The following is a 21,200-nucleotide window of genomic DNA, read 5'->3' as shown; positions in this document are numbered from 1 at the left end:
AGGAAAACTGTCACTTGTTTTCTCCCTCATTCCACAGGTACTGGTGGATAGTGCGGGAGACGCTGATTAAAACGAGCCCTACCTTGTCCGGATCTGCGCCGCCGTTTTCCCGCAATTGTAGTTTTATTATCTGTTGAAATCTTCCTGTAACTGGCACAGGCGGGGCTTCGGCGCTTAACTGGCACTGATGTCAGCGCCGCTTATGAATATTCATCCCCCCTCCCTCCAGTTCTCCCTCTCTTTGCTGCTCCTAACTGGAGGGAGGGGGGATGAATATTCATAAGCGGCGCTGACATCAGTGCCAGTTAAGCGCCGAAGCCCCGCCCGTGCCAGTTACAGGAAGATTTCAACAGATAATAAAACTACAATTGCAGGAGAACGGTGGCGCAGATCCGGACAAGGTAGGGCGCATTTTAATCAGCGTCTCCCGCACTATCCACCAGTACCTGTGGAGTGAGGGAGAAAACAAGTGACAGTTTTCCTTTAAATTGTGCATGCTGTGCTCTGGCTATCCAGGCTACAAGGTCTGAATCATCTGAATCAAGTGCAGGTGTAATGAGCTAAAGGATTATTTTGTCTTTCTATATTTTCCATGATGCCTCTTTTTTTATTTTTATTTGCAGAGTCCTAAGTGCAGCAAGTAATATATCAGTGGCAAAGAAGCCTCATATGAAGGATTTCTCTACAAGCAGGACATCAGTGTCAGGCTGTATCTTTTCAGACACACTAGAGAATCTGCACACAAAAGAAACAGGCAGATTGAGTCCGAGAAGTTCTTTAACTCAGCCTCTGATAACTGTATGGATTCACATACTATATGACTACTCCCCTGGCCTCTTAGAGATAGCAGAAACTAAATCTTTAGCAGCAATCTATACATGACGGGACAAAGAGATGGCCAAAGAGCTAGCAGAAGAGATTTGACAGGTGATAATGTCATGCTGTTGTTCACAGGAAGTAAGCCATACAGGACAGATCATTTCCTTTAACACATTAAAGCATGTAATTTATTAGTGCTCTGAATGATGGGCACATGACCCAACTACAGTAATGAAATGCATTAGCATTATATGTCAAAGTGCTTCTGATTTGTGTAATCCCAATATTTGTATTTGGAAATTGCTACAGTTTCGCTCGGTTTGTCTTGTTGCACGTTTCAGTGTTTCAAGCCTTGCTAAGCTTTTTTTTTTCTTTTTATCTGGATCCTTGTGCCTGCTTTTTCTGTTAGAGAGAGTTGGTCCAGGGTTTTCCATAGGGACATTTGTAGGGACAGTGAGGGATAGTGACTGGTGATCAATCACAGTTCAGGTAAACGGTCAAGAGAAAGATCAGGGACAGCTAACTATGGTCAGTCCTTGTAGTTGTTCTAGTTTGTCATCTTCTCATCTTCTTCATTCCTAACTGCCATTTGTTTGTATTATGAGCTATTCCCGTGGTCTATAGGTGAGTTGCTATGCTTGTTCTTGTTACCTGCCAGTACCAAAGTAGTAGTCCCATGTAGAAAAAAAAGTGTCTGATTTTTACAACTTTACTCTTGCCTGCATTCTGGAGACCTCTGGTGAGACATTTTCCTAGAGAGAAATTAAGAAAAAGGAAACAATAAGATAAGTCTTCCCATTGTTACAAAGTCATTAGACTTTAAACAAGTGAGGACAGGTAGGCTCCATGCATTATCTACAAGGTGTCTCTGTGTGTATTATAAAGGTATTGTCCTCATCCCGAAGAAACATTATTGTTTTTTTTCTCTCAGATTTTAAATAGGTCCGCAAAAATGTGCCCAGTAGACCATGCTTTCGAGTCCTGCAAAAAAATAAATAAAAAAAAGTAGAGTAATTCTGCAAGAAAGGGACAGAATGTAGTAAATTGTAGACAATGTGAATGGGTCCACTAATGGTGCTCTGTGGTATAGGTTGGCATACACTTCTTCCGGTGTCCCAACGATACCATAGACATGCTATATTTTTCTAATGCCAATCCAGCCTATATGTCTGTAGAAGCACTCATAGCCTTCATAGAAAATACCTCTGCTGTGTCAATACAGCATATACAAAATTTCACTCCATCTCAATCATATACAAAGTCAGTCCACACTTCACATTTTTGTAAATATTTTATTTTATCTTTTTATGAGACAACACTGAAGAAGTGACCCTCTGCTACAATGTATAGTAGTGAGTGCACATCCGGTATAACAGTGTTTAATGTTGTATCTCCTCAAAATGACTCAACACACAGCCATTAATGTCTAAACCTTGGCAACAAAAGTGAGTACAACCCCCAAATTGGGCCCAATTAGCCATTTTCTCTCCCCATTGTCATGTGAGTTGTTAGTGTTACAAGAAATCTAGTGTAATTGGAGAACAGGTGTTTAAATTTGGTGTTATTGCTCTCACACTCTCTAATACTGGTCACTGAATGTTCAACATGGCACCTTATGGCTAAAAACTCTCTGAAGATTTGCAAAAAATAATTGTTGCTTTACATAAAGATGGCCTAGGCTATAAGAAGAATGCCAAGACCCTGAAACTGAGCTGTAGCATGGTGGGCAAGACCATACAGCAGTTTCACAAGACAGGTTCCACTCAGAACAGGCATTGCTATGGTTTGACCAAAGAAGTTGAGTGCATGTGCTCAGCATCATATCCAGAGGTTGTCTGTGTGAAATAGACATATGAGCGTTGCCAACATTGCTGGAGTGGTTGAAGGGGTGAGGGGTCAGCCTGTAAGTGCTCACACTATATGCCGTGTAGTGTATTCATTTAGTCTCTCCATGGCTGTCATCCCAGAAGGAAGCCTTTTCTAAAGATGAAGCATAAAAAAGCCTGTAAACAATTTGCGGACCACAAGCAGACATAGGACATAGACTACTGGATCCATGTTCTGTGGTCTGATGAGATCAAGAACTTATTTGGTTCAGATGATGTCATGGGTGTGTGGTGACAACCAGATGAAGAGTACAAAGACAAGTGTGTCTTGCCTACAGTCAAGCATGGTGGTGGGAGTGTCATGGTCTGGGCCTGCATGAGTACTGCTGGCACTGGGGAGATAGAGTTCTCTATAGGAACCATGAATGCCAACATGTACTGTGACATACTGAAGAAGAACATGATCCTCTCTCTTCAGAGACTGGGCCGCAGGGCAGTATTCTAACATGATAACAACCTTAAACATGCCTCCAAGATGACCACTGCCTTACTAAAGAAGTTGAGGTTAAAGTCGATGGACTGGCCAAGCATGTCTCCAGACCTAAACCCTATTGAGCATCTGTGGGGCATCCTCAAATGGAAGGTAGGGGAGAGCAAGATCTCATCCACCAACTCGGTCATGAAGGTTTGGAAGCTGCTGAAGAAAGGATGTCTATCCTGAAACACGTCCAGCTATTTTAGACTTATATTGCTGCTCTTCATTACATTACTATTTTTTTTAAACTGCCTACATCCCACCTACATCCTACATCCCACCAGGCCTGCACGAGGACACTGTCCCACCTGGCTCAGCCCTCATCACTTATTATCATACTATTGGAGCAGCGCAGTCTACGACCCTATTATCCACACCAACAACGCAACACAGATCGATAACCTCCAGAAAGCGGCGCAGTCCGCGCATCACTTCTTTCCCACAGATCTCCCTCTACCCATTATCAGCTAGTGCCGCACGCGCAAACTAGTGGATCCCCATCAGACAGACACACTGCAGTAAGAGGATCCACAAGGCCTGCCAGCCAACAGCATACAGGAGCGGGTAAGATCTACAATGTTTTCTATTTTCGTACCACTTGTTTATTTGTCTGGCGGCTAACGGAGGAGCCTGCGACTAACTGCTACTATTCATTTGTTATCTACTATACCACCAACGATTATACCAAGAGGTTTTACCTTATACGGCTACCTGCCAGAGATTTCATTCACGGAGACTGTAAATCTCAGCATGCCCTATAAGCATTAACTGTTAATATCTATAACTATCATCTACTATATCACCAACAATTCCACTAAGAGGGTATATGCCACATACGGCTATCTGCCGGAGACTTTACTCACAGAGATTATAAATCCCAGCATGCCCTAAAACTACTGTTGAAAGTATACCACAACAAAAGGCAGCTATTGATTATAGGCTGGTTCTATTATAGATTCCAGCCTAGTTTGCACAAACTAACTATACTTAAGCGGCATACTTTTATATTTATATTTTAACTGTTTTATAATATCCTATTTTCTAGTATAATTGTATCTTGGTGGTGAGTCAGAAGGGCCATGTGACTACACCACCTAGTTTATTACTTTTATTAAGAAATGTATTTTATTGCATCTATTTATGTTAACTTATTTACATAGAATGTACGGTAATCAAATCCATACAATCTACTATCTTGGTTCCAATTTTCCCTACTTCACTTACTTGGTTTCTAACATCACATAATCTCATTTATATCCACTGTCTTTTCACTTTGTCTATATACTCCTCAGCTGTATATAGGAAAAGTGAGCTGCACCCACTCCTTATTTTATATTAATGACTGTGTGTTGAGTTATTTTGAGGGGACGCAACATTAAACACTGTTATACAGGCTGTGCAATCACTACTTTACATTGTAGCAGAGGGTCATTTCTTCAGTGTTGTCACAAAAGATAGAATAAAATATTTACAAAAATGTGAGGGGTGGACCCACTTATGTCAGATACTGTACACTGTGGCTGTCATTTAAAGGAGATCTGCAGCTATAGACACTTATGTCCTATCTGTAGGATATGGGATAAGGGTCTGATTGCGGGGGTCTGAACGCTGATGTGGTGAGCCACGGGGTGTGATGTGAGGTGTAAGAGGCAGATGCTATTAACCCCTTTATGTTCGCGATGCCATGGTGGGATTTAACCTCAATCACACGAAGGTAGCACCGCTAGTCCTTGGTTAGGCAGTGGCAAATAATAGTCCAAGGCCAGGTTAAAGGGGTCGTCCAGTGGTGAAAAACTTATCCCCTATCCTAAGGATAGGGGATAAGTTTGAGATCGCGGGGGGTCCGACCGCTGGGGCCCCCTGCGATCTCTCTGTACGGGGCCCCGGCTCTCCGCCCAGATAGCGGGTGTCGACCCCCGCACGAGGCGGCGGCCGACACGCCCCCTGAATACATCTCTATGGCAGAGCTGGAGATTGCCGAAGGCAGCGCTTCGGCTCTGCCATAGAGTTGTATTGAGGGGGCGTGTCGGCCGCCGCCTCGTGCGGAGGTCGACACGCCCCCTTCCCGCAGGCTGTCGGGGCTCCGTACAGGAGATCGCGGGGGGCCCCAGGGGTCGGACCCCCCACGATCTGCAACTTATCCCCTATCCTTAGGATAGGGGATAAGTTGCTCACCACTGAATCACCACTGGACTACTCCTTTAAGGTTAAAGGGGTATTCCAGGCAAAACCTTTTTTTTATATCTATATCAACTGGCTCCGGAAAGTTAAACAGATTTGTAAATTACTTCTATTAAAAAATCTTAATCCTTCCAATAGTTATTAGCTTCTGAAGTTTTCTGTCTAACTGCTCAATGATGATGTCACGTCCCGGGAGCTGTGCATGATCGGAGAATATCCCCATAGGAACTGCACAGCTCCCGGGATGTGAGTCATCAGAGAGAAGTTAGACAGAAAACAACAACTCAACTTCAGAAGCTAATAACTATTGGAAGGATTAAGATTTTTTAATAGAAGTAATTTACAAATCTGTTTAACTTTCCGGAGCCAGTTGATATATAAAAAAAAGTTTTGGCCTGGAATACCCCTTTAACGGTAGCTTTCCCTGAGGTAGACAGATGGTACAGTCTATAGAGTTCAGCCAGTATCCAAGAGAGGTGACCAATAACACGAGGGACCGCGGAGCGGCTCTATACAGCGCTCACATCTCTGCTCTGTACTCCGGCCAGAGATGCGAATAGAACATCACTCATTCATATTTTCTGCCCAGAGTGGGGATTGGCCGGACGGATGCAGCCAATCACAGCTCTCAGAGGGAAATATGAATGAGGGATGTTCTATTCATATCACTGGCTGGAGTATAGTGCAGAGATGCGAGTGCAGGAGAAAGCCGCTCTGCATCTCTGCAATAGACAGGACGGTCGCAGCAGGTGTCAGGAGTGACATGCACTGTGATGTGTCCTTAACTGCAGGTACTACTGCTCCCAACATGGAGCATGCTCTGCTCCATGCTGGGAGCTGTAATACCTGCATTAATAGACAGATCGCAGCGAGTGTAACTTCTGACACCTGTTGCGATCTGTCTAGTAATGGAGGTACTACAACTCCCAGCATTGAGCAGAGTGTGCTCCACGTTGAGAGTAGTAGTACCTGCAGTTAAGGAAAGATCACAGTGGATGTCACTCCTGACACCCACTGTGATCCTCCTGTATAATGTATAGATGCGGCCGCTCTTCTATGGTCCCCTGCACTGACATATATATACACATATTCATATTTCCCACAGAGAGTTGGGATTGGCTGGAACCATCTGGCCAATCACAACTCTCTGTGGGAAATATGAATAGGTTATATATACGGCAGTGCAGGGGACCATAGAAGAGTGGCCACCCGCATCTATATATTATACAGAAGGATCGCAATGGAACCCGGGCGATCTGTGAATTAGTACAGGAACTATTACTCCCATCATGAAACAGTGTGTTCCATGCTGGGAGTAGTAGTACCACCTAAAAAATAAAGAAAAAAAAAGTGAAAAACACACACACACACTGCATTTTTATTATTGTCGGCTATATTTTTTGTGCCCTGCGCACCCACATAAATTGATTCCTGTTTAAAAATTAATAAAAATGTTGTTATAAAAAAGATACATTTAGTTAAATACAATTTTTTCCATCACTACTGTATCTTATTTATTATTATTTTTTTAATGGTACCTACAAAATTTTATGAAAAAAGGTATCTCCATCACTTTTTTGGGTCGCTAAAGTCCAAAAGAGAATAAAAAATGCCTGAAAAAACGCCAACGTTAAAACCCACATGGCGTTTTTCTCTGCATTTTTTTCACTCCCATAGACTTCTATGGGAGAAAAACGCTAAGATTTCAGGGGAAAAAACGCCATAGGCTCAACATGCTGGATTTTGCAAAGCCGCCAAGGAGCTGAAAAACACCATAAGGCTAAGTTTCCACTGCAGTTTTTGAGCCAAAACCAGAAGTGTATTCAAAAGGAATAAGACATATAAAGGAAGAACTTACACTTCTGACTTTGGCTCAAAAACTGCCAGAAATAAAACCAAGTGGAAACTTAGCCTTAAAGAGTGAAAAAACACCAAAAGGATTTTAAAAAAGCCAGACTGAAAAACGCCAAGTGGAAAAAGAATTTAGAGGGGCATTTACTAATCTTTTACTATGTAGTCTGGTTTTTACCCTGTTTTTTTCTACTTCATTTTTGACTATGTGCGACAAATTTACTAAATTGTTGCACGGCATTAATAAATTTGGCACACATAGGCAAAAGTGGGACATTTACTTCATGTAGTAGAAAAAATAGTCTGTTCCTTTTTCCTGCTGTCTGAATAGGTTTGGCTGCTGGTTTCCTTCTGGATCTTTTGTTTTTGAGTTTTTTTTTAGCTTTTTCACCACATCTAAATAATTCAATAACTACAGTGGTCCCTCAAGTTACAATATTAATTGGTTCCAGGAAAACCATTGTAAGCTGAAACCATTGTATGTTGAGACCATAACTCTATGGAAACGTGGTAATTGGTTCTAAAGGCACCAAAATGTCATCAGAAATAGGAAAAAGTGACAAAGAAAAATAAGTAGATAACTAATATAGATAAAGCAAATCCTTACATATAAAAGTAATAAAGATTTGCTGGGAGCTGTAAATCACTGTCTATGTCAGTGTTTCCCAAGCAGGGAGCCTCCAGCTGTTGCAAAACTATAACTCCCAGCATGCCTGGACAGCCAAAGGCTGTCCGGGCATGCTGGGAGTTGTAGTTTTGCAAAAGATGGGGCCACCCTGCTTGGGAAACACTGGTCTATGTAGAGGACAGGAGCGTCTTCAGGGGTCCTGTACAGTACAGGCAATGTCCCAAACAAGTAATGGAGTCGCCCTCACCTGGTGTCCAAAAGAGCAGCTAACCCTGATACAGGTAAAGTGTACAGAACATGTAATACCAGACACCAGTCAGTGCATACACTTCAGTAATACAGGGGTTTTACCAGTGAATGCCCATTTTGATTGGTTGGTTCTTCCAGCCATTGACACGTTTCACAGATCTGGACTGTCTGTACATTGTATGTTGAGTCTGGTTTCAACTTACGATGGTCCAGAAAAGACCATTGTATGTTGAACCTATTGTATGTTGAGGCCATTGTAAGTTGAGGGATCACTGTAAATTGTAGTCATGGCTCAGAAGTGGTAAACGGCGTTTAGTGTGTGTGTGTGTGTTTATTACATTTTTTTTTTAACACAGTTTTTTTCTCCCTAAATGTACTTACACTTTTTTTTTTTTGGTTACTTCTTCTACAGATCTGTGTATCCTGTGGACTCCTTCAGATTCGGTGGACGCGGTGGCGCTCCTGGGCCTAGGCGGTAACAGGCTGGCGTTATTTAGGTTGGGGAGGGCCAGTAACAATGGTCCTCGCCCACCCTGGTAACGTCAGGCTGTTACTGTTTGGTTGGTATTTGGCTGAGAATAAAAATAGGGGGACCCTATGCGTTTTTTTTAATATATTTAATTATTTATTTTTTAAAAAAACGCATAGGGTCCCCCCTATTTTCATTCTCAACCAAATACCAACCAAACAGTAACAGCCTGACGTTACCAGGGTGGGAGAGGACCATTGTTACTGGCCCTCCCCAGCCTAAATAACGCCAGCCTGTTACCGCCTAGGCCCAGGAGCGCCATTTTTGACGCTCCAGGCCTGTTGGTACCGGCTCTTCCCCGCACCCCTGTGGCGTTGGGTACTGGGGTAATAATAGGGGGTAAGCGCTAGCTGTTTTTGTGGCTAACGCTAAGCCCAGGTTAGTAATGGACTCCGTCTATAAGACAGCTTCCACTACTAAGCCTGTCTAGTAAAGTAAGGAAAAAACACAACAGATTTTACAAAATTTTTATTACAAAAAACACTCCCCCACAAGCCCTCGTTAACCATTTTATTAAAATCAAACAAAGAAAAACGCTGGTCATCGAAGTAGTCCACCGAATCCGAAGGAGTCCACAGGATACACGGATCTGAAATGAGAAGAAAAAAAAAAAATAGGTTAGTACATTTATTATCACCTGCTCACACATCTCCCGCCCTGCACGACTACAACTGCCAGCATGCCCGTACAGTAAGGACATGCTGGGAGTTGTAGTTGTGTGGTGCAGGAGATGTGTGGGCAAGTGACAAGCTTGTCCCCTGCCCCCAGCTGCAGGACTACAACTCCCAGCATGCCCTTACAGTAAGGTGGGGCGGAGGCCGGGCACAGTGTTTCCCAACCTGGGACTTATAGTTTTGCAACATCTGGAGGCACCCTGGTTGGGAAACACTGTTTTAGGCCAGTGTTTCCCAACCAGGGTGCCTCCAGATGTTGCAAAACTACAACTCCCAGCATGCCTGGACAGCCAAAGGCTGTCTAGGCATGCTGGGAGTTGTAGTCTAGCAACATCTGGAGGCACCCTGGTTGGGAAACACTGTTTTTGGCCAGTGTTTCCCAACCAGGGTGCCTCCAGATGTTGCAAAACTACAACTCCCAGCATGTCTGGACAGCCAAAGCCTTTGGCTCTCAGGGCAGGAGCCCGGGCTGAGATTACAGTGCAGCCGCCCGGGCTCCTCATACGGCCTCCCCGATACACAACCCCCCCCCCCCCCTTGTCTCCCGGCCAGGCTCCTCATACGGCCTCCCCGCTACCCCCCCCCCCTTGTCTCCCGCCCGCGCCGCTCAGCTCCCGCTGCTACAAGACTACAACTCCCAGCGTGTCCTCACTGTAAGGCCATGCTGGGACTTGTAGTCTTGCAACAGCAGACAGATGGGAGTTGTGTGGCGCTGGCAGGTGAGAGGGGGGGATGTAAATCACTGCAGTGTCCCGGTAGCGCAGTGAGGGTAGCGGGGAGAAAGTATGTCGGAGCCCGGGCGGCAGTAGCTTTTCCTGCTCCATGTTGGAGCTGGAGTAAATTTAGTCAATTTTTATGGCCGTTGCGACAGTTTATTGCGCAACTGCGACTGTCTCAGTTAATAAATTCCTGACCACTGCAAGTAAAAACTGAAAACTTGCGTAAATTAAGCGGGAAATATTTTTTTTTAACTTTCTAGCTCTTGCTAGAGAAAGTCGCACAATTTATAGGGTAGGCGCAATTGCGACAATTTTGCGCCAAAAATAGTCAGAAAAAAATGACTAAACCCCTTAGTAAATGCCCCTCTTAGTGATTTCTCATTGATTTACAGCTAACATCTGTCCGCAGCGTTTTTTGGCCGAAAAAAAGGCCATGTGGCAGAATTTGCATTTTTCTTGCCGTTTCCCCCCCCAAAACAACTAGTGGAATTCCAGCCTAAGACTGCAGTGCTCCTTTAATGATAGTTTTCCTTTGTAAGGTAAAGATATATTTAGAAGCAGCTATGGATGTAAAGTAATGAATAATTTTGAACTATTACTCATAAGCTGCTAAGGAGCATAACATAGTCTTGTAATTATTGACATGCTTATACCATCACTTTTTATAAGGCTCAAGGGAAAACATCTAAAAAAAAATATGAAGACATTAATAATAAACACACTAGAAAATGTTTTAGTGTTACAAACTCTGTTAAAATGGTATTAAGTACTTAAGGCCAGATTATGAGGGGTGCTGAAGGGACAGATGCCCTGGGCTTCAACTACCTTGGGGTCTAGAGGACCCCCAACACCAACCAACTCTAAGTGACTAATTCATACTAACCTGTTGCTAAAACCAAAGCTGGAGCAGGAGAACTGGTTGTTTATTTGGTTCAAGGGAGTCTTTGGTTATCTTCCCGGCCATATTCTTTGTAGACTTAAGGCTATTCTAGCTTGTAGCCCACCATGCATTCTCTTTTCACACAGATATAGTGTGAGGACCTAAATAGTCACTCTATGGTTATATGGGTAGTGTTTACTCATCCCTAGAATCCTTACCTTTCAAGCCAAGAAAACCATTGTGACAACGTATAATGCCCTATTGTGACATCACAACTTCAGATTGTGACATCACAATTTCAAATTGTGACATTGCACTGCCTCATTATGACATCACAATACCCCATTGTGATATAATAATGCCCGATTTTGACATCAAAATGCCCTATTGTGACATCAGAATTTCATATTGTGATTTAATAAAGCCCGACTGTAACATCATAATGCCTGATTAAGACATCATATTGCCCCATTGTAAGATCACAATGCACCATATGTGACATCATATGGCCCGATTATGATATCACAAGGCCCTACTGGGACATCACATTGCTCAATTGTGGCATCACAATGCCCCATTGTGACATCATTATGCCTGATTATGAGATCACAATCTCCCCTTGTGACATTAAAATTAAAGATTGTTACATAATAATGCCTGATTATGACATCACAATGCCTAATTGTGACATCACAAGGCCCCATTGCGACATCACAATGCCCCATTGAGACATCACAACTCCCGAGTGTGACATCCAAATGTGAAATTACAGTTTTGCATTATGGCATCACAATGCTCAATTATGACATCATCATCGTGTCAAGACAATGCCCCAATTTATGCCAAATTCTGACATTTGAATATCTCCCAGCAGGAATCGAGACTCATCAGACCAGGGAACGTCCAGTGTCCTGTTTTGGTCAGCCTGTGTGAATTGTGCTTCTGTTTCCTGTTTTTAGTTGACAGTAGTGGCACCCAGTGTGGTCTTCTGCTGCTGTAGCCCATCTGCTTCAAGGTTGGACCTGTTGTGTGTTCAGAGATGGGATTCTGCATACCTTGGTTGTAACAAGTAGTTGTGTGAGTTACTGTTGCCCTTCTGCCATCTCGAAACAGTCTGCCCATTCTCCTCTGACATCAACAAGACATTATCGTCTAAACCAGTGTTTCCCAACCCAGTCCTCAAGGCACACCAACATTCCGGGTTTTTTCAGTTACTCCATTGGAATAGAACAGGGAAAAATTAAAATCCTGGACTGTTGGTGTGCATGAGGACTGGGTTGGGAAACACTGGTCTACACAACTGCCACTCACTTGATATTTTCTCTTTTTCACTCCATTCTCTGTAAACCCTAGAGATGGTTGTGTGTGTGAAAATCCCAGTAGATCAGCAGTTTGTGAAATAACCAGACCAGCCCATCTGGCACCAACAACCATGCCACGCTCAAAGTTACCAAAATCCCCTTCATTTTCCATTCTGATGCTCTTTTTGAACTCCAGCAAGTTGTGTTGACCATGTCTACATGCCTAAAGGCATTGAGTTGCTGCCATGTAATTGGCTGACTATTTGTGTTCACAAGGTGTGCGTAATAAAGTGACCAGTTAGTGTGTGTGTATGTATGTATGTATATATATATATATATATATATATATATATATATATATATGTGTGTGTGTGTGTGTGTGTGTATACAGCTCAGGGGGAGTCTTCAAGGCATTCTCTTTAGATCTGCTGGGTCTTCAGCAGAGATTTCCAACCTGTGTCTCTCCAGCTGTTGCAAAACTACATCTCCCAGCATGCCCTGACAGGGCATTCTGGGAGATGTAGTTTTGCTACAGCTGGAGAGACACAGGTTGGAGATGACTGGGGTAATATTAAACTATCATAGAGAATCATTGTGACTATTTCAATATTCACAGTTAATTCTTAGTTATTTCAACCCTTGATCTTGGTCGTCACTATGCACGACGTTTACACTAGGAACGCTTCCACACTGCCCCTGTTTCTAGCCGGAGCGGTGATAGCGCTGGACCCGCCTGTGCCCTTGCTTTGTGCTTCCCCCAGGTCACGGTCACGCTGTTCAGACATGTATCGCCGGGCTGTGCTGTCAGTGTACGGATGCGGCACCTCCGGCCTGCGGCTGACCGGGAACAGGTAGGTGTCCTGCTATAACCTCGACACCGGAGGGGGCGCCACTGGGGTCAGCACCGGCTGCCTCTGCTGGGTCCCTCATGTGTTACAGGCAATTGTTTCCGAGCACTTTATTTTTTTTTACTCTGAACCCCCATTATAAGTTCTTCATGGGCTCTTCCACACAATTCAAAGGGATTTATTTTAAGCAATTCCCTCTCATTGCTATAAATTATGTTGCTGGTGAGGGGGCAGCATTGTTTGCTGGACCCCGGTCAGTGCACAGTGTAGTGTACATGCAGCCCCCGGTCAGTGCACGGTGTAGTGTACATGCAGCCCCCGATCAGTGTACGGTGTAGTGTACATGCAGCCCCTGGTCAGTGCACGGTGTAGTGTACATGTAGTCCCCGGTCAGTGCACGGTGTAGTGTACCTGCAGTCCCCGGTCAGTGCACGGTGTAGTGTACATGCAGCCCCTGGTCAGTGCACGGTGTAGCGTACATGTAGTCCCCGGTGAGTGCACGGTGTAGTGTACATGCAGCCCCCGGTCAGTGCACGGTGTAGTGTACATGTAGTCCCCGGTCAGTGCACGGTGTAGTGTACCTGCAGTCCCCGGTCAGTGCACGGTGTAGTGTACATGCAGCCCCCGATCAGTGTACGGTGTAGTGTACATGCAGCCCCTGGTCAGTGCACGGTGTAGTGCACGGTGTAGCGTACATGTAGTCCCCGGTGAGTGCACGGTGTAGTGTACATGCAGCCCCCGGTCAGTGCACGGTGTAGTGTACATGTAGTCCCCGGTCAGTGCACGGTGTAGTGTACCTGCAGTCCCCGGTCAGTGCACGGTGTAGTGTACATGCAGCCCCCGGTCAGTGCACGGTGTAGTGTACATGCAGCCCCCGGTCAGTGCACGGTGTAGTGTACACGCAGCCCCCGGTCAGTGCACAGTGTAGTGTACATGTAGTCCCCGGTCAGTGTACGGTGTAGTGTACATGTAGTCCCCGGTCAGTGTACGGTGTAGTGTACATGTAGTCCCCGGTCAGTGCACGGTGTAGTGTACATGTAGTCCCCGGTCAGTGCACGGTGTAGTGTACATGCAGCCCCCGGTCAGTGCACGGTGTAGTGTACATGCAGCCCCCGGTCAGTGCACAGTGTAGTGTACATGTAGTCCCCGGTCAGTGCACAGTGTAGTGTACATGTAGTCCCCGGTCAGTGCACGGTGTAGTGTACATGCAGCCCCCGGTCAGTGCACGGTGTAGTGTACATGCAGCCCCCGGTCAGTGCACGGTGTAGTGTACATGCAGCCCCCGGTCAGTGCACGGTGTAGTGTACATGTAGTCCCCGGTCAGTGCATGGTGTAGTGTACATGCAGCCCCCGGTCAGTGCACGGTGTAGTGTACATGCAGCCCCCGGTCAGTGCACGGTGTAGTGTACATGCAGTCCCCGGTCAGTGCACGGTGTAGTGTACATGCAGTCCCCGGTCAGTGCACGGTGTAGTGTACATGCAGTCCCCGGTCAGTGCACGGTGTAGTGTACATGCAGGTCCCCGGTCAGTGCACGGTGTAGTGTACATGCAGTGCACGGTGTAGTGTACATGCAGTCCCCGGTCAGTGCACGGTGTAGTGTACATGCAGTCCCCGGTCAGTGCACGGTGTAGTGTACATGCAGCCCCCGGTCAGTGCACGGTGTAGTGTACATGTAGTCCCCGGTCAGTGCACGGTGTAGTGTACATGTAGTCCCCGGTCAGTGCACGGTGTAGTGTACATGTAGTCCCCGGTCAGTGCACGGTGTAGTGTACATGTAGTCCCCGGTCAGTGCACGGTGTAGTGTACGTGTAGTCCCCGGTCAGTGCACGGTGTAGTGTACGTGTAGTCCCCGGTCAGTGCACGGTGTAGTGTACATGTAGTCCCCGGTCAGTGCACGGTGTAGTGTACATGTAGTCCCCGGTCAGTGCACGGTGTAGTGTACGTGTAGTCCCCGGTCAGTGCACGGTGTAGTGTACATGCAGTCCCCGGTCAGTGCACGGTGTAGTGTACATGCAGCCCCCGGTCTGTCCAGAGGATAGAAGTGGGGGTTCAACAGGTAGGATTTAGATCGGTGGGGGTCCAACTTCGGGGCTCCTGAAGATCCCCACAATGTAGTAAAGATGCAGCCCCCAATGAACAGAGTGGGCAACGCAAATGCAGCCACTGCTCTCTTAAAGGGATGTTCCAGGAAAAAACTTTTTTTTTTTTAATATATAACTAGCTCCAGAAAGTTAAACATATTTGTAAATTACTTCTATTAAAAAATCATAATCCTTTCAGTACTTATGAGCTGATGAAGTTAAGTTGTTCTTTTCTGGCTAAGTGCTCTCTGATGACACGTGTCTCGGGAACTGTCTAGAGTAGAAGCAAATCCCCATAGCAAACCTACCGAGACAAGCAGAGATCCCAACAGAGAGCACTATTGTCAGACAGAAAAGAAAAGCTCAACTTCAGTAGCTGATAATTATTGGAAGGATTAATATTTTTGGATATAAGTAATTTAGAAATCTGTTTAACTTTCTGGAGCCAGTTGATATAAAAAATAAAACATTTTTTTCTTGGAATACCCCTTTAATACTTCATAGGCTTTTCAAATGTTGCCAATCACTGGGATCGGTGGGGGTCCCAGTAGTTGGGCTCCCTTAGATTGGCACATTACCCCTTATCTGCACGTTAATCCTTTTTAATGCATTCTAATTTTATGTGTAATAAATTAGCATCCTGCATGTGATGTTGCTGTGAGGTCATTCAGATATTTGTCTTCCTATAGACTTGCTGATCTGGTCTGTAGGCGCCTCTCTGTAGGCAGTGTCCTCTGCTCTGAGAAATCCCCCTCTGATAATGATGGCACAGAGAAGACGTCTGCTGAGGCTGAGAACAAGACATCACTGCCGCCTAAGAACGAGCCACCAAAGCACGATGTCTTAAGTGGATTGCTTAGTGGCATGAAAGTTGAAGTGAGCTCAAAGAAGAAGTTCCAGGCGATGAAGAAGAAAAAGGCAAAACAACAAAGTCAAGAGAATACAGACAACATAGAAAGCGCCAGCAGAATGTTCCAGATGGTGGCAGAAGAAAGTCATCCAAACGAGTAAGATGTCCCCCATAAGTGAGTCCACCCCTCATTTCATGTAAGTATTATGGAGAAGATTTATCAAAACCTGTCTAGAGGAAAAGTTGACCAGTTGCCCATAGCAACCAATCAGATCGCTTCTTTCATTTTTGAAAAGGCCTCTGAAAAAATGAAAGGAGCGATCTGATTGGTTGCTATGGGCAACTCAGCAACTTTTCCTCCGGACAGATTTTGATAAATCTTCCCCTATATCTTTTCATTTGACAACACTGAAGAAATGACCCTCTGCTACAATGTATAGTAGTGAGTACACAGCCTGTATAAGACTGGGTTCCCGTTACGTTTCCCCCCATACGGGAGCACACACGGCAGGGGGGAGCTAAAAGCTTGCGATCCCGTATGCCTTTCTATGCGCTCCCGTATGTAAGTTATTTCAATGAGCCGACCGCAGTGAAACGTTCGGTCCGGTCGGCTCATTTTTGCCCCGTATGCGCTTTTTCCACGCAGCTAAAATCGTGGTCAACCACAGTTTTAGGTCCGGTTGTAAAAGCGCATACAGCGCAAAAATGAGCCGACCGGACTGAACGTTTCACTGCGGTCGGCTCATTGAAATAACTTACATACGGGAGCGCATAGAAAGGCATACGGGAGCGCAAGTTTTTAGCTCTCCCCTGCCGTATGGGCTCCCGTATGGGCTCCCGTATGGGGGAAACGTAATGGGAACCCAGCCTAACAGTTTCTAATGTTGTGTCCCCTCAAAATAACTCAACACACAGCCATTAATGTCTAAACCTTGGCAACAAAACTGAGTACAACCCTAAGTGAAAATGTCTAAATTGGGCCCAACAAGTCAATATTTCACGTGGCAACTAGAGATGAGCGAACTTACAGTAAATTCGATTTGTCACAAACTTCTCGGCTCGGCAGTTGATGGCTTATCCTGCATAAATTAGTTCAGCTTTCAGGTGCTCCCGTGGGCTGGAAAAGGTGGATACAGTCCTAGGAGACTCTTTCCTAGGACTGTATCCACCTTTTCCAGCCCACCGGAGCACCTGAAAGCTGAACTAATTTATGCAGGATAAGTCATCAACTGCCGAGCCGAGAAGTTCGTGACGAATCGAATTTACTGTAAGTTCGCTCATCTCTAGTGGCAACCATTATTTGCCAGCACTGCCTTAAAGGGGTACTCTGATGGAAAACTATTTTTTTTTAAATCCATCACGTCAAAAAGTTAAACAGATTCGTAAAATTACTTCTATTTCTAAATCGTAATCCTTCCTGTACTTATCAGCTGCTGTATGCTCCAGAGGAAGTTGTGTAGTTCTTTTTAGTCTGACCACAGTGCTCTCTCTGACTCCTTTGTACTCTGGACAGTTCCTGACAAGTACAGAGGTGTCAGCAGAGAGCACTGTGCTCAGACTGAAAAAAACTATACAACTTCCTGTGGAGCATACAGCAGCTGATAAGCACTGGAAGGATTAAGATTTTTAAATAGAAATAATTTACAAATCTGTTTAACTTTGTCACCAGTTGATTTGAAAAAAAATAATAATAATTGTTTTCCTCCAGAGTACCCATTTAGGCCTCGGAGCATGGAGTTCACTAGATCTTCACAGATTGCCACTGGAGTCCTCTTCCACTCCTCTAGGAAGACATCACAGAGCTGGTCGATGTTAGAGACCTTGTGCTCCCCACCTTCCATTTGAAGATGCCCCACAGATGCTTACCGATTCCCTGAACCTGCTTCCTGTAAGCTGGGGGGCCCTGATGGGATGTAGCCTGACGGGACGTAGTATGTAAATTGCGCAGCCAGCCCGTCATTTACGCATGTCTGCGTAGGGTTGGGTGCACCGACAGCAAGACAGAGGAGAAATCTACTGGTCGGCTGTGGCCCTGCAACGCCCATAATGTATGCATAGGTATAAGGTGGGAGGAGGGGGCCGAAGCGACGCATGGCAGGGGGAGTGCAGGGTTCTTTTATACATTTTTCTAACTGTATGTCATTTGTTTCTGTATTTTTATATAGTCAGCACTGTGATACCTTTTATCAGATTAAATGTTTAATTAATCAGCTCTGGTCTTTGATCTCTAAATATATGAGCTCACCTTTCTAAAGGCAGCTCTGGTAAAACATGTTTATCTAAGGGTTAATTTGGTGACTTGCTGGGACTTGTAGTGGGTACCCAGAGGTCTGGCGGCTTTAACCCTTGCACCATCACACTCTCTCTAGCGTCTTAGCTGGACCGATAGGGTGTGATTGTGACAACTGGTGGCAGCGTCGGGATATATTTAGAGATTTTTAGTGCTTGCTGGATTTTACCTGTAAGGAAATCTTAGCACTAAAAAAGAAATTGCATACATCTTCTTGTGTGTAAATTCCAAAGACAGAGCTAAGTGCTGGTTTAAAAGACATACAAAAAGAATGCAAGACAGTTCTGTCTTCCCCATCTCCTGTTTTACCTCCTCTGTCTCATCTTGGAAATATGAAGGCATATCGCAAGCAGTTCAAGCCTGCACTGGAGCTAATGTGCCAAGAAAAGGACATCCCTACTGTAGGAAATAACAAGGAACAACTTATTGCTGATCTTGTGGAGTATGATGCCCGTGCAGAAGAGCTGAGTGACATTAAACAAAGTCCTACAGCTGGAACTGCCATCCAAGGACTGATATCTCCTGGGGAATACAACATTACTCCCCATCAGGACAGTACTCCACATGAGGCCTTGGACTCTTATATGCGGATTGCCTTACAACACCTTGGGAATGTGGATGCCAATATGAAACTCCAACTGCTTCTCCAGTACCAAACTGCAGAGAGAGAGGAATGAGCGGCAGAGAGAGAGGCCCAGGCACGAGCCACAGAGAGAGAGGCACAGATACAAGCTGCAAAGAGAGAGGCGGCAGAAAGAGGCCCAGCGAAGGCATGAACTGGAGGTTCTGAGGCTGAGAGGGGATGCTTCATCGGCACGCAGTGATGTGCAGGATCAAGGAGACCACAAACCTCGCCTGGAACATTTCCCCATGTTGGAGAAAGATGGTGATCTGGATGTGTTCCTGAGGGGATTTGAAAAGGTTTGCCAGCAGTTCCATCTACCTAAGGAACAGTGGGGACGATATCTAACCCCACAGTTGCGAGGGAAAGCTCTGGAAGTGTTTACGTCTCTTTCCTCTGAGAGTGACCAGGACTATGAGGCAATAAAATCTGCCCTGCTAAAAAGTTTTAATCTGACTCCAGAGACTTATCGGAAAAGATTTAGGACTGTGCAACAAAGCGCCACAGAAAGCTGCACTGAACATGCAGGTCAGCTAAGGACTGCATTCAGGCAATGGACTGGGGGCCTACAAGTCACTACCTATGAGGCCCTGGAGGACTTGATGGTCCTGGATCAGTTTCTCCAAACACGGAGCTTTGAAGCCAGAGAGTGGATTTTGGACCGCAAGCCCAAGACAGCCATGGAAGCAGCAGAACTAAGAGATGACTTTGCCAACAACCGGGCGCCAGCAGCAAAGCGTGGATCTGCACAAGCTGGAGAAAGTACCTGGAGGGGAGCCACACACCCACAGAGCACCACCAGGTCAGCCAGGAAATTCTTGCCATCATTCCCAAAAGCACCAGGAGCCACATTGGGTCGGGGGGACACCCGCCGATGTTACAGATGCAACAATATTGGGCACCTGAGTGCCACTTGCCCGAACAGAAATAATTCTCCACCAGAGCGGATAACCTACAGAGTGTAACTGTGGGTGACCAGGTGACAGTGGGTTTGTGAGATTCTGGAGCCTCCTTTACCTTGGTGCGGCCTGAAGTGGTGGATACAGAGGACATCATCCCTGGAAGAACCATGGCTTTAAAAGGAATTGGAGGTGTGCGACCTGCTGTGCCCATGGCTCGAGTATACCTGCATTGGGGTACAGGCAAAGGTTTGCAGGAGGTGGGGGTCTCTGAGGACATCCCTGTTAATGTTCTGCTGGGGAATGATTTGGGTCGGATGCTCTGTCATTATGCTCCAGAGGACACTACCTGCACACCGGATGGACTAGGAGAGAGCCCTGTTCATTCTGAGGTACTATGCGAGACTTTGGGAGACACTGCGAAATGTGGTAACTAGGAGGGAGTGCAGGGGATTGATAATTGTTTACCTGTGACTGAACCAGTAATTTTTTCGAAAAGTGGAATGGGGTGTATTGTAAAATGTGGTGGCAAAGCATTGCCAATGCCAAAACCTAGTGGAGATGGGCTAGGGGGAGGGGTTGGTGTGCCCCTGGTGACATGTAAGGATGAGGGACCAGCAGTGAGTGATATGTCCCAATCCTGTGACCCCAAGAAGGAGGAGGGAAGGAGTGATAGCCCTGTGTATGATGCCGGTATTATGTCTGGAACTGAGGTGGAGGAAGGTAAACCCCAGGGAAGCATACCAATGGTGGCAGTGGTAACGCGTCAGCAGCATGCCAGGCCTGAAGCTTTAAAAGGAAGGGAGGATGGTGATGCAAGGGGCAAGCTGTGTGACTTCTAAGCCCCAGCAGAGGAAGGTGGAGATGCTAGTTCACCTGGGGGAAATGTGCTCCCTGATACCACAAGATGGGGGGAGGGAAATGAGCATTTCCGGGAATCTCAGTGACCCTTCCCTTGAAGGGCTGAGACAACGTGCTGAGCATACAGATGTTGACACAGATGGGCATCGGGTATATTGGGAAAATTATATCTTGTACTGAGAGTCCCTTTCCAAAGACATGCTAGGGGCCCAGGAGAGAGATAGGCAGTACAGGAAAGAGCTGCTGAGGTTGGCCCATGAGACCCCCCTGGCAGGACATTTGGGAGTGGCCTATGCGGTCATAGAGAAGGAATATCTAGCTGTGGTCTGGGCTTTGCAAAAATAACAGCCATACCTGTATGGCAGGGATTTTACTGTCATAACTGATCACAACCCTCTACATAGGTTGGACAGAGTGTCCGGTAACAATGGCACCTTGAAACAAATGCTAAAAACATTTGTAGAATCAGAGGGCAGAGACTGGGAAAAGTATTTACCCCATCTGTTATTTGCTTACAGGGAGGTACCCCAAGAGCCTACAGATTTCTCGCCCCTTT

General features: G+C 45.7%; 1 protein-coding gene across 1 annotated transcript in view; it reads left to right on the top strand.

The window, feature by feature from the left end:
• The first annotated feature begins 12,816 nt into the window (after positions 1-12,816).
• MRPS31 (mitochondrial ribosomal protein S31) overlaps positions 12,817-21,200 on the top strand; it is a 112,177-nt gene continuing 103,793 nt past the window's right edge. Inside the window, exons 1-2 of the mRNA XM_056561994.1 lie at positions 12,817-13,043; positions 15,812-16,129. Coding sequence (XP_056417969.1) covers positions 12,850-13,043; positions 15,812-16,129 — 512 coding nt within the window. The 5' untranslated portion in view covers positions 12,817-12,849. The remainder of the gene's footprint in view (positions 13,044-15,811; positions 16,130-21,200) is intronic.

Source organism: Hyla sarda, chromosome 2, assembly GCF_029499605.1.
Source record: "Hyla sarda isolate aHylSar1 chromosome 2, aHylSar1.hap1, whole genome shotgun sequence".
NCBI classification, from domain to species: Eukaryota; Metazoa; Chordata; class Amphibia; order Anura; family Hylidae; genus Hyla; species Hyla sarda.
This window is presented reverse-complemented; position numbering and strand designations above follow the sequence as displayed.